Genomic DNA, 14423 nt, shown 5'->3' with positions numbered 1-14423 from the left:
ATTTAAATGTTTCGATCATGTCCCCCCTTTTCCTTCTGTCCTCCAGACTCTACAGATTGAGTTCATGAAGTCTTTCCTGATACGTTTTATGCTTAAGACCTTCCACCATTCTTGTAGCCCGTCTTTGGACCCGTTCAATTTTGTCAATATCTTTTTGTAGGTGAGGTCTCCAGAACTGAACACAGTATTCCAAATGGGGTCTCACCAGTGCTCTATATAAGGGGATCACAATCTCCCTCTTCCTACTTGTTATATCTCTAGCTACTGCCGAAACTTTTGTAAATGTGCGTTTAAATAGGATTGGAAACAGATATATTTAGGTTACCATCGTAAGCATAACCAAAGACAACAAGAGGGCACCAAAGAACACAAACTTTGCAGGTGTTAATGGTGTGGGTGAAAAAATGGATATACAATGAAGAGACTCGGAAAGCTGGTTAGGGGCCAACACGGTATTATATGATAAGTCAAGATAAAAGCTGCTTCGCTGTTATTATTCAAGCAGGGATTCAGAGCAAAATCACCCAGCAGTCACCTTAAGAGGTTAGAACCGTGAAGCAAGCATCCACCTGGGCTGAAAACAACAGATTCGCTCACCGCACTCTTGAGCCGGCAGCTTTTGTTCTGAAGCCTTGTTTGCCCCTGGATTAGGGGCTCCCTTGGGAGGTGCCCCTAGGGACTTCCTGCCACTGGCTGCTAACTGGGGACCAGGGCTGTTTACAGCTGAAGTGGCAACCTCAGGCCCCTTCAGCTTGGGTTCAGTCTGCCCAAATTCACTCAACCTGCCAGGTGGCAACGGCTTGTCTTCTACACAACGGCCTGGATGAATAAAAGGAGGAATTAGACACACTTGCTACATTGCACTTCCATTTAGAGCAGTGGTTCTCAAACGGGGGGTCGGGAACCCTTTGGGGGGGGGCGAACGATTGTTTCACAGGGGTCACCTAAGACCATGGGAAAAGGCACATTTCCCATGGCGTTAGGAACCAAAGCTTCTATTCTGGCGCCTTGGAACATAAAAACATAGAAGAGTGACGGCAGAAAAAGACCTCATGGTCCATCTACTCTTCCCTTATACTATTTCCTGTATTTTATCTTAGGATGGATCTATGTTTATCCCAGGCATGTTTAAATTCAGTTACTGTGGATTTACTAACCACGTCTGCTGGAAATTTGTTCCAAACATCTGCTACACTTTCAGTAAAATAATATTTTCTCATGTTGCTTCTGATCTTTTTCCCAACTAACCTCAGATTGTGCACCTTTGTTCTTGTGTTCCTATTAAAAACACTTCTCTCCTGAACCTTATTTAACCCTTTAACATATTTAAATGTTTCGATTATGTCCCCCCTTTCCCTTCTGTCCTCCAGACTGTACAGATTGAGTTCATTAGGTTTTTCCTGATAGGTTTTATGCTTAAGACCTTCCACCATTTTTGTAGCCCGTCTTTGGGCCTGTTCAATTTTGTCAGTATCTTTTTGTAGGTGAGGTCTCCAGAACTGGACACAGTATTCCAAATGGGGTCTCACCAGCGCTCTATACAGTGGGGTCACAATCTCCCTCTTCCTGCTTGTTATACCTCCAGCTGTGCAGCCAATCATCCTATTCGCTTTCCCTACCACCTGATCGCACTGCTCACAAATTTTGAGACTGTCAGAAATCACTGCCCCTAAATCCTTCTCTTCTGAAGTTTTCTTATATTTATATAAAAAATTATATATTTACAATCCAAGCAACCAGGCGTTTACAGGTATCCCTCTGACCTTCCTGCCAAACAGCTTAATGCTCTTTTGGAAGAATTGGCAATAGAAACATAGAAACATAGAAGTCTGATGGCAGAAAAAGACCTCATGGTCCATCTATTCTGCCCTTATACTATTTTCTGTATTTTATCTTACAATGGATATATGTTTATCCCAGGCATGTTTAAATTCAGTTACTGTGGATTTACCAACCACGTCTGCTGGAAGTTTGTTCCAAGGATCTACTACTCTTTCAGTAAAATAATATTTTCTCACGTTGCTTCTGATCTTTCCCCCAACTAACCTCAGATTGTGCCCCCTTGTTCTTGTGTTCACTTTCCTATTTAAAACACTTCTCCCCTGAACCTTATTTAACCCTTTAACATATTCAAATGTTTTGATCATGTCCCCCCTTTCCCTTCTGTCCTCCAGACTATACAGATTGAGTTCATTAAGTCTTTCCTGATACGTTTTATGCTTGAGACCTTCCACCATTCTTGTAGCCCACTAGACGTATGGTTGGGGATCACCCCAACATGAGGAACTGTATTAAGGCGTCGTGACGTTAGAAAGGTTGAGAACCACTGCTTTAGAGATTTAGACCATTCTTTAATCCCTCAGGTGAAAGGGGAAACACAAACATCCCCCCAGCCCCATAAGGAAGGGCTGGTGCAACACGGTAAAATTTTTAAAAGAGGACCATTGTTATTATGGCTATGTATCTCCCCATATCCATACAAACCCCCCTCCCAGTTTCCCACAGAACTGCAGCAGGTCTGAAGATCCAATGCCCCAAATGGTTTCCAGGCCTGACACTAAACATACCCAGAATTCAGCAGTGTTGTCGTTAACATCAAATTGGTCATTAAACGAATGGGTGGTAAGTCGAGGACTACCTGTACAGTGGTACCTCTACTTAAGAACTTAATTCGTTCCGTGACATGGTTCTTAAGTACAAAAGTTTGTAAGAAGAAGCAATTTCCCCCATAGGAATCAATGTAAAAGGAAATAATGTGTGCGATTGGGGAAACCACAGGGAGGGTGGAGGCCCTGTTTCCTCCCAGGAGATTCCTAGAGAGGCCCCACGGAGGCTTCTCCCCGCCTTTTCTGGCCCTGTTTCCTCCCAGGAGATTCCTAGAGAGGCACCACAGAGGCTTCTCCCTGCCTTTTCCGTCCCTGTTTCCTCCCAGGAGATTCCTAGAGGGGCCCCACGGAGGCTTCTCCCTGCCTTTTCCGGCCCCGTTTCCTCCCAGGAGATTCCTAGAGAGGCCCCACGGAGGCTTCTCCCTGCCTTTTCCGGCCCTGTTTCCTCCCAGGAGATTCCTAGGGAGGCACCACAGAGGCTTCTCCCCACCTTTTCCGTCCCTGTTTCCTCCCAGGAGATTCCTAGAGAGGCACCACAGAGGCTTCTCCCCACCTTTTCCGTCCCTGTTTCCTCCCAGGAGATTCCCAGAAAGGCCCAACAGAGGCTTCTCCCTGCCTTTTCTGGTTACAGTTTCAGAGGCTCGGGTTTGTAGGTGGAAAATATCTAGAAAAGTTCGTAAGTAGAGGTGTTTGTAGGTAGAGGTAACACGGTATATTTTATTCCCCCAAAGACATGGCATGTTACCTGTTTTCTGAGTGTTTTGTGAAGCCGGAGAAGGAGAGAAATAGGGTATCGATCCCACGGTACCCTGGAAGACGGAGGTGACAGGAAACTGGACTGGAGGGAGAGGTTGGGCCACAGCCTTCTCTGAAAGCCGCTGCCCGCCATGAGAAGCAGGCTGGCAAGACTGAAAAGGAGGCTGGGAGGAGGTTGGAGGCACGAATGGTGGGGTTTCGACAGGTCCCTGAATAAAGTCACTAAACTCCTCGTCGTCAAGAAAGGCAGTAGTAGTAGTTTGGGAGACAGACGCGGTAGAATGAGATGGTTTGGGATGATCTGTGAAATGGAATGAAGACAGACATGTACATACGCACGAGATGGAAACCCCTGGAGGACAATGAGCCTTAAACAAAATAAAAATAAAAGAGAAGTGCCCATTTCTAGGACCTACAAGATCAGATTTGGGCATTTTACAGGCCCTGGACCCCCTCCGGCCTTTTGGCACTCTCTGTCCGGTCTGTGAGAGGTCAATTGGAAATTAAATGTAAATAGGTTTGCAGCAGGGGAAGCAGGCGAGTCGGCTGTGGCTCTGTGAAATCGCTATGTGCTTTTTCAGTCACTATCCCAAAGGGACTTTTTCAAGAGGCAATTGGACTTTATTTTCTTTTGAAGACGTTTCACTTCATACCCAAGAAGTTTCTTCGGTCAATGCTAAATTGACTTTCACTGATGCACAGGTAATAAGAACCTTTATTTTCCTACGCCTGCTTTATTTGTACATGCATTTTATTTTCTTGAGGGCATCAGCGGCATGGTGGCCACGTGGTGAAGACACTTGCCTCCTACTCAGAAGGCTGAGAGTTCAAGCCTACGTAGCGGCAGATGTTTCTCTCTCAGTGCACAAAGAGAGGATGTCTGCTGAGAATTGTATGTAGGCATCAGGAAGGACATTTTACTACAGGGTTGTAAAAAGAAACAAAAATCTTGAGAACATTGTGTTTTAATAGCCACAACCAATGATTCAACTCATCTTAAAAGATGAGAATGTGCAACTGCAACTTATACGGATGCAACTTTAAGGTTTTTGAAAAGGCTGCTAGTTTTCAAAGTGTATTATTATTATTATTATTATTATTATTATTATTATTATTATTATTATTTATTAGATTTGTATGCCGCCCCTCTCCGCAGACTCATTACATAGAAACATAGAAAAAGACCTCATGGTCCATCTACTCTGCCCTTATACTATTTCCTGTATTTTATCTTAGGACGGATATATGTTTATCCCAGGCATGTTTAAATTCAGTGACTGTGGATTTATCAACCACATCTGCTGGAAGTTCGTTCTAAGCATCTACTACTCTTTCAGTAAAATAATATTTTCTCACGTTGCTTCTGATCTTTCCCCCAGCTAACCTCAGATTCTGCCCCCTTGTTCTTGTGTTCACTTTCCTATTAAAAACACTTCCCTCCTGGACCTTATTTAACCCTTTAACATATTTAAAGGTTTCGATCATGTCCCCCCTTTCCCTTCTGTCCTCCACACTATACAGATTGAGTTCATGAAGTCTTTTCTGATAAGTTTTATGCTTAAGACTTTCCACCATTTTGGTTGCCTGTCTTTGGACCCGTTCAATTTTATCAATATCTTTTTGTAGGCGAGGTCTCCATTACATGCTCAATCAACCTATAATTTGGCTATAATTTAATAGGGGGTGGAATCCTGATCCAATTACAATTAAGCACATGAAAGTCATGACACAAAAGAGTGTAAATTTTTCCCCCCACACTGAAAGCAATAGAATTGCTAAATGGTTCACTTTGGCAGGTTTCTCCAAAGGTTTCTGTGCATTTTAAAGCTGCGTGCATTTCTTTTAATTTCAAGATTTTGCCTCTCCAAGTTGAATACCTGCATTTTTGGGATGAGCGGTTGGCGTGGGATGGAGTTTAGCATCTCTGGAAAACCCGTCTAGGTTCCCTTTAATAGCTTCCAGGGCATCATCTCTGCTTTTTTCACCCATCTGAAAACATATGGATACACCCTATTATGAAACAGCTCTAAGAGAAGTTTCAACTACTTTAGAAAGCCTGATTACATTTATCACTTACCCAAAACACAGCACAGTGTTCCCTTGAGTCTATACCACGGTTTTTCAAAAATATTAATTAAAAAATACTTCATATTTTTTTCCCCTATACCACCCGATGGTGTCATATGTCATCGCCAAACTTTCGTCCGCCTTTAATAAATATTTTTTTTAATAAACTTTAATAAATAAACATGGTGAGTAATAATCTAAATGCTTGCTAAGGGAATGGGAAATTGCAATTTAGGGGTTTAAAGTGTTAAGGGAAGGCTTGTGATACTGTTCATAGCCAAAAATAGTGTATTTACTTCCACATCTCTACTTCGCGGAAATTTGACTTTCGCGGGCGGTCTCAGAACGCATCCCCCGCGAAAATAGAGGGAACACTGTACACTGTTTTCTCAGGGTAGAATTTCTCCAGGGAAATCAGACAAGCAAAACCCATTTTATGTCAAAATAGTACTGAGTCCCATGGGCTCATATCAATTCAATTCAATTCAATTATCATTTTATATTCCAGTAAACAGGTAGCCCCCGACTTATCACCACAATTCGGATCGGAATTTCCATTGCAAGAGTGATAGCAATATCGCTTAGACTTATATACCGCTTCACAGTGCTTTTACAGTCCTCTCCAAGCGATTTACAAAATCAGCATATTGTTCCCCAATAATCTGGGTCCTCATTTTACTGACCACAGAAGGATGGAAGGCTGAGTCAACTTTGAACCGGCCAGAATCAAACTCCTGGTGTGAGCAGAGTTAGCTTGCAATACTGCATTCTAACCAATGCACCACCGTTACATGAGTCACACCCAATATTACAAACTTTTTGCCAATTAAGCTATTCTTTGCCGTTATTAAGTGAATCATATGGACATTAAGGCTTCCCCTGAGTGATTTTGTGCTTTGGAAGACAGCTGAGAAAGTTGCAAATGGAGGTACAGTAGTCCCTCGCTATACCGCGCTTCACCTACTGTGGCTTCACTTCATTGCGGGTTTCTGAGGAAGTCGATCGGCAGATTTAAACAGCCCGCCGAACTCGATCGGCAGGTTTTAAAAAAAAAATAAAATCTAAAATTGTAAATACTGTATTTAAATACTGTATCTAAAATAAATACTGTGTGGGAAAGGTTTATAAACACTTAAAACAATGAAAACTTACCAAACAATTACAATATAAATACTTAAATAAGTACTATCAGTCGATAAATTCCCCATCGCGGATTTCACCTATCGCGGCCGGGTCTGGAACGTAACACCAGCGATAGGTGAGGGACTACTGTAACACAATTCCCCCAGATGCTGCAACCGTTTTAAATACATGCTGGTTGCCAAGTGCCTGAATTCTGATCACAAGACCATGGGGAATGCTATGACAGTCATATGTGTGAGACCTAATTGTAAGCCACTTGCTTCCAGTACTGATTTAATTTCAAATAGTTGATAAATGAATGCCTATAAGTCGAGGACTATCCCGTACTGTTTTGTTGAAATACTGGTACAGTGGTACCTCTAGTTAAGAACTTAATTCCTTCCGCGACCAGGTTCTTAAGTAGAAAGTTTGTAAGTAGAAGCAATTTTTCCCATAGGAATCAATGTAAAAGCAAATAATGCGTGCAAACCCATTAGGAAATAAATAAAAGCTCGGAATTTGTGTGGGAGGAGGAGGAGGAGAACAGGCGCTGCCGAAGGAAGAAGGTGAGACGAGGGGAATTTTTTTAAAAATCCAAAACTTTAAGGCTTAAAAAAAAAAAAGAGGGACTCTGAGGCGGTGAGGAGAAGCACGCGCCTCCCATACTCCCGGCGCGAGGCTGCCTCCCATACACTGCGCCAGAGAGAAAAACCCAGGGGGAATGGCAGGAAACTGGCCGGGCCTTCGTGCCGCTCTCAAATTTCCTGGGAAATTTTTCCGGGCTCGGGTTCTTAAGTAGAAAATGGTTCTTAAGAAGAGGCAAAAAAATCTTGAACATCCAGTTCTTATCTAGAAAATTTCTTAAGTAGAGGCGTTCTTAGGTAGAGGTACCACTGTATTCGGGTTTTTAAAACATTCTATTTATTGCTTCTCCTCCTCAACAGAAATTAATTTAAATCCAGCTGTCTTGCCATTGAATACATTTGTCACCGTGTACCTTTGGCTTCACGCTGCTTAAAAGCCGTAGCTTTTGTTTCTGTTCTTCAAACTGACGCCTTTTTCTTTCTTCCTCCAAAACCTTCTGCTGGTGTTCAAACCGTTTCCTGCAAGACGCAATCAATGCTGATTATAGACATGATTTAGGCCTCATAGTTAGTTTAACTGCTACTTCTTTGCATTCTGCCTTGCTTGAAGAAACATGGAATTGGCCCTGAGCACAGGAAAAGAAATCTATTAATCTAAGAAGGATAATCTAAGTCGGAGGTCCTCAAATTCCAGGGTGCGGCCTACCACACTGTGCAAGAAGTGGACAAGTGCACACATGCAGCTCAATTTGTGTAGTGGGGGGCTCCCAGGCCTGTCGCTTGTGCAAATGGAGCTAAACATGCTTGTGTGCACACCTACCGCTCGCAGAAATACAGTGAAACCTTGTCTTACGAACTTAATTGGTTCCGGGACGGAGTTCGTAAGGTGAAAAGTTTGTAAGACGAAACAATATTTCCCATAGGAATCAATGGAAAAGCGATTAATGCGTGCAAGCCCAAAGCTCACCCCTTTTGCCAGCCGAAGCGCCCGTTTTTGCGCTGCTGGGATTCCCCTGAGGCTCCCCTCCATGGGAAACCCCACCTCTGGACTTCAGTGTTTTTGTGATGCCGCAGGGGATTTCCAGCAGGGGAATCCCAGCAGGGCAAAAATGGGTGCTTCGCTGGCAACGGAAGTCCGGAGGTGGGGTTTCCAGTGAGGGGAGCCTCAGCGAAATTGCAGCATCGCAAAAACACAGAAGTCCTCGAAACCCCACCTCCGGACTTTCGTGTTTTTGCGATGCTGCGATTTCACTGAGGCTCCCCTCGCTGGAAACCCCACCTCCGGACTTCCGTTGCCAGCGAAGCGCCCGTTTTTGCCCTGCTGGGATTCCCCTGCTGGAATTCCCCTGCGGCATCACAAAAACACGGAAGTCCGGAGGTGGGGTTTCCCATGGAGGGGAGCCTCAGGGGAATCCCAGCAGCGCAAAAACGGGCGCTTCGCTGGCAACAGAAGTCCGGAGGTGGGGCATCCCAGTGGCGGCAGCTTGGGTTTGTAAGGTGAAAATAGTTTGGAAGAAGAGGCAAAAAAAATCTTAAACCCCAGGTTTGTATCTCAAAAAGTTTGTATGATGAGGGGTTTGTAAGACGAGGTATCACTGTATATCCCTCCCCCAACTCGGCCACCAAGCTGGAAAGACAGAATGGAATGGAATGGAATGGAATGGAATAGAAGAGAAGAGAAGGGAAGGGAAGAGAAGAGAATTTATTGGCCAAGTGTGATTGGACACACAAGGAATTTGTCTTGGTGCATATGCTCTCAGTGTACATAAAAGTTCATCAAGAATCATAAAGTACAACACTTAGTCCGGGTACAAATAAGCAATCAGATCATATTAGGAACCAGTCAATATAAATTGTAAGGATACAAGCAACAAAGTTACAGTCATACAGTCATTTGTGGGAGGAGATGGGTGAAGGGAACGATGAGAAGATTAATAGTTGTGCAGACTTAGTAAACAGTTTGACAGCGTTGAGGGAATTATTTGTTTAGCAGAGTGATGGCATTCGGGTTAAAAACTGTTCTTGTGTCTAGTTGTTCTGGTGTGCAGTGCTCTAAGGCAGTGTTCCCCAACCTTGACAACTTGAAGATATCTGGACTTCTGGGAGTTGAAGTCCAGATATCTTCAAGTTGTCAAGGTTGGGGAACACTGCTCTATAGCATTGTTTTGAGGGTAGGAGTTGAAGCAGTTTGTCCAGGATGTGAGGTATATGTAAATATTTTCACAGCCCTTTTTTTTTGACTCATGCAATATAGAGGTCCCCAATGGAAGGCTGTCTGTTTCTGCTAGCAAAAATGGAGCTCGGGAGGGCTATGCATGGCCCACCCAAGCTCCGTTTTCAGCTGCCATAGCCTCCTACAACCCTCTACCAGCTAAAAACTGAGCTTTGGAGGGTCGCACAATCTATCTATCTATCTATCTATCTATCTATCTATCTATCTATCTATCTATCTATCTATCTATCTATCTATCTACCTACCTACCTACCTACCTACCTACCTACCTACCTACCTACCTACCTTTCTATCTATTTATTAGATTTGTATGCCGCCCCTCTCCGTAGACTCAGGGCGGCTAACAACAATAATAAAACAGCATATGACAAATCTAATATTAAAATAACTAAAAACCCTTATTAAAAACCAAACATACACACAAACATACCATGCATAAATTGTATAGGCCTGGGGGGAAATGAATATCTCAATTCCCCCATGCTTGACGACAGAAGTGGGTTTTAAGGATCTTACGAAAGGCAAGGAGGGTGGGGGCAATTCTGATCTCTGGGGGGAGTTGGTTCCAGAGGGTCGGGGCCACCACAGAGAAGGCTCTTCCCCTGGGTGCCACCAAACTACATTGTTTAGTCGACGGGACCTACAGAAGGCCAGCTCTGTGGGACCTAACTGGTCGCTGGGATTCGTGCGGCAGAAGGCGGTCCCGGCTTCTTGCAAACCTCTGACAGTGAAAATGTAACTCTGGAGGGCCATGTGTGGCACTCCCAAGCTCAGTTTTTGCAGGCACAGTGCTGGGGCTGCCATAAGCGCCCCTGATATGAGTGACTTCGAGCTGGACATGCATGCTAGCCATGCCCCCCACTCCCCCAGGTCAAACACAGCCCTAATGTGTCCCACAATGAAATTGAGTTTGACCCCCTTGATGTAGACCTTCTAGTTCTGGGTTGCAAAATTCTGGATAGTTGCAAAGAGCAACAATCCATTTCTCTGCTCTCACTTAGTTGTTGTTGTTGTTGTTGTTGTTGTTGTTGTTGTTGTTATTGTTATTATTATTATTATTATTATTATTATTATTATTATTAATTAGATTTGTATGTCGCCCCTCTCCGAAGACTTGGGGCGGCTCACAACATAGCAATAATACAATACATTACAAATCTAATAATAAAATTTAAAAAGTCAATTTAAAACATTAATATAACATAATCAGTGTCATAAAATCACCAGCTACACAATTGTACATTCAACCCAGTTAATCATACAATAGAGGTCAGAAAACACAACGAAGGGAGGAGATAATCATCCCCACACCTGGCGACAGAGGTGAGTCTTCAGCATTTTACGGAAGGCAAAGAGGGTGGGGGCTGTTCGAATCTCTGGAGGGAGTTGATTCCAGAGGGCCGGGGCCGTCACAGAGAAGGCTCTTCCCCTGGGCCCCACCAACCGACATTGCTTAGTCGACGGGACCCGCAGAAGGCCAACTCTGTAGGACCTAGTTGTGGTCCAGATTTCTGCAGTGTAAATTTGGAAACTGGATGCAAAACCTTGAGACACAATCAAGTGAAGTCATTCTCTAGAGCAGTGTTTCCCAACCTTGGCAGCTTGAAGATATTTGGACTTCAACTCCCAGAATCCCCCAGCCAGCATTCACTCGCTGGGGAATTCTGGGAGTTGAAGTCCAGATATCTTCAAGCTGCCAAGGTTGGCAAACACTGCTCTAGAGTCACATGTTGAGCATGGCAGCTATATAAATTAATTAAAATAATAAGTCAGATCTATTGTTGTGGAATGGCTCACTTACTGCTGTTCTTCAACAAACTGCTTCCGCATATCAGGGGTGTATTGAGGAGCTGCTGCACGCATTCCAAGGAAAGGACCTTGTCCCATATAGGTCATCCCGGCTGTTGGCATCGCACCGAGAGTCATGCCGCCCTGTGAATCAAAATAAACAATTCAGTATTAGATAACAGAACAAGAGAGACAGGGAGATAAATGCCAAATGAAGCTGCGCAAGCGGTCATGGGCCTCCGTAGACATGCCCATGTTTCTTCAACACTCCGCGGACTGCATTGGTTGCCGATTGGTTTCCAGACGCAATTCAAACTATAGGTAATGACCTGTAAAGCCCTACATGGCATCGGACCAGATTGGCTGCGGGACCGCCTTTTGCCGCATGAGTCTCAGCGACAGGTTAGGTCCCAGAGTGTGGCCTTCTCCAGGTCCCATCAACTAGACAATGTTGCTTGGTGGGCCCAGGGGAAGAGCCTTCTCTGTGGGGGCCCCAGCCCTCTGGCATGAGCTCATAGAAACATAGAAACATAGAAGACTGACAGCAGAAAAAGACCACATGGTCCATCTAGTCTGCCATTATACTATTTCCTGTATTTTATCTTACAATGGATATATGTTTATCCCAGGCATGTTTAAATTCAGTTACTGTGGATTTACCAACCACGTCTGCTGGAAGTTTGTTCCAAGGATCTACTATTCTTTCAGTAAAATAATATTTTCTCACGTTGCTTTTGCTCTTTCCCCCAACTAACTTCAGATTGTGTCCCCTTGTTCTTGTGTTCACTTTCCTATTAAAAACACTTCCCTCCTGGACCTTATTTAACCCTTTAACATATTCAAATGTTTTGACCATGTCCCCCCTTTTCCTTCTGTCCTCCAGACTATACAGATTGAGTCCATTAAGTCTTTCCTGATACGTTTTATGCTTAAGACCTTCCACTATTCTTGTAGCCCGTCTTTGGACCCGTTCAATTTTGTCAATATTTTTTTGTAGGTGACGTCTCCAGAACTGAACACAGTATTCCAAACGTGGTCTCACCAGCGCGCTATATAGTGGGATCACAATCTCCCTCTTCCTGCTTGTTATACCTCTAGCTATGCAGCCAAGCATCCTACTTGCTTTTCCTACTGCCCGACCACACTGCTCACCCATTTTGAGACTGTCAGAAATCACTACCCCTAAAGCCTTCTCTTCTGAAGTTTTTGCTAACATAGAGCTCCCCCCAGAAATTCGTATTGCCCCCACCCTCCTCGCCTTCCGCAAGAGTCTGAAGACTCATCTATGCCGCCAGGCTTGGCGCGATTAGACTCCAGCCCCCTGGCCAATGAATGTTATGTATGGTTGTTGTTTGAGTGGATATGATTGGGTTTTTTAAAATAATACTGGGTTTTATAGACTAGCACATTTAGTTTTTTAAAAATTAATTGGATTTGGACGATTATGTTGTATTGTTCTTCTTTTTCATGTGTTGTAAGCCGCCCCGAGTCTTCGGAGAGGGGCGGCATATAAATCCAATTAAATAATACTAATACTACTACTAATAATAATTTATTAGATTTGTATGTCGCCCCTCTCCGAAGACTCGGGGCTGCTTACAACATAACAGCAATACAATATAAATACAAATCTAATGTTAAAAAAATTAAAAACTAATTTAAAATACATTGTTATAAAAAACTTATCTACTACACAATAATTCACACTCAGGCCGACTGAACATAAATATAATAAAGGTCAGCAAAAAAGGAGGGGGGGAAATTAATCCCCCCATACCTGGCGGCAAAGGTGAGTCTTCAACATTTTACAGAAGGCAAGGAGGGTAGGGGCAGTTCGAATCTCCAGGGGGAGTTGATTCCAGAGGGCAGGGGCCACCACACAGAAGGCTCTTCCCCTGGATCCCGCCAGACGTTGTTTTGTGGACGGGACCCGGAGAAGGCCAACTCTGTGGGACCTATTATTATTATTATTATTATTATTATTATTATTATTATTATTAATTAGATTTGAATGCTGCCCCTCTCCGAGGACTCGGGGCGGCTCACAGCAGTGATAAAACAATATACAAAAATAAATCTAATATTAAGAGTCTAAAATAAAAATTTAACATTAAAAGCCTAAAAACCCCATTATTTAAAAAGCATAATTGGCCGCTGGGATTTATTAGATTTAGGTTGAATGTGTATGGCTGCATAGTTAGGGGTTTTATTATGTTATTAATGCCTTCTTAAATGCTTCCGTAAAATGCTGAAGACCCACTTTTGTTGCCAGGCGTGAGGATAATTACCATCTTTCCCCCTTTTTTATTATGTTTCTGGCCTTACTGTATGATAGATTAGGTTGAATGTGTATGACTGCATAGTTAGGGGGTTTATTATGTTATTAATGTCTTCTTAAATGGATTTAATTTTTTATTATTAGATTTGTAATGTACAGTGATCCCTCGATTTTCGCAATCTCGATCTTCGCAAAACGCTATACTGTATTGCGATTTTTCCACCCGATGATGTCACTCTCTTCCTTCCTTTCTCATCTTTCTTTCTCTCTCTCTTTCTCTATCTTGCTTCTTCCTCTCTCACACTCTCTTCCTCCCTCTCTCATCTCTTTCTTTCCTTCTCTCTCTTTCTCTATCTCTCCCCCTCTTGCTGGCGGGCGGCGGGCGGGCGAGCGGGGGCATCAGCGAGGAGCCGGGGTTTCCCCTTTGCGTGGGCGGCGGGGAAACCCCGATCTTCGTCTGCTCGCTGCTGCTGCGCCGAGCAGATCAGCTGCTGGGCGGCCGAAGGAACCTTCCCTGGGTCTTCCCCCTCTTGCTGGCGGGCGGGCGGGCGAGCGGTGGGCATCAGCGAGGAGCCGGGGTTTCCCCTTTGCGTGGGCGGCGGGGAAGACCCAGGGAAGGTTCCTTCGGCCGCCCAGCAGCTGATCTGATCGGTAGCGCAGCAGCAGCGAGGAGCCGAATCGGGGTTTCCCCTTTGCGTGGGCGGCGGGGAAACCCCGACCTTCGGCTGCTCGCTGCTGCTGCGCTACCGAGCAAATCAGCTGCTGGGCGGCCGAAGGAACCTTCCCTGGGTCTTTCCCGCCGCCCACGCAAACTCCACCATCTACGCATGCGCGGCCATAGAAAAAAGGGCGCGCATGCACAGATGGTGTTTTTACTTCCGCAACCCTACATCGCGAAAAACCGATTATCGCGAGAGGTCTTGGAACGGAACCCTCGCGATAATAGAGGGATCACTGTATTGTATTACTGTTATGCTGTGAGCCGCCCC

At 44.3% G+C, this 14423-nt stretch overlaps 1 protein-coding gene across 3 annotated transcripts in view; it reads right to left on the bottom strand.

The window, feature by feature from the left end:
• Window positions 1-14423, bottom strand: part of SYNRG (synergin gamma) — a 98182-nt gene that overhangs the window by 67509 nt on the left and 16250 nt on the right. For 2 of the 3 annotated variants that reach the window (XM_070735283.1, XM_070735285.1), the window contains exons 4-8: window positions 11170-11300; window positions 7549-7654; window positions 5240-5351; window positions 3352-3663; window positions 598-819 (exon numbers count right to left, since the gene is read on the bottom strand). In XM_070735283.1, coding sequence (XP_070591384.1) covers window positions 598-819; window positions 3352-3663; window positions 5240-5351; window positions 7549-7654; window positions 11170-11300 — 883 coding nt within the window. The remainder of the gene's footprint in view (window positions 1-597; window positions 820-3351; window positions 3664-5239; window positions 5352-7548; window positions 7655-11169; window positions 11301-14423) is intronic. The other variant, XM_070735286.1, reaches the window with a different exon arrangement.

The sequence above is a fragment of the Erythrolamprus reginae genome, chromosome 1, assembly GCF_031021105.1.
Source record: "Erythrolamprus reginae isolate rEryReg1 chromosome 1, rEryReg1.hap1, whole genome shotgun sequence".
NCBI lineage: Eukaryota > Metazoa > Chordata > Lepidosauria > Squamata > Dipsadidae > Erythrolamprus > Erythrolamprus reginae.
This window is presented reverse-complemented; position numbering and strand designations above follow the sequence as displayed.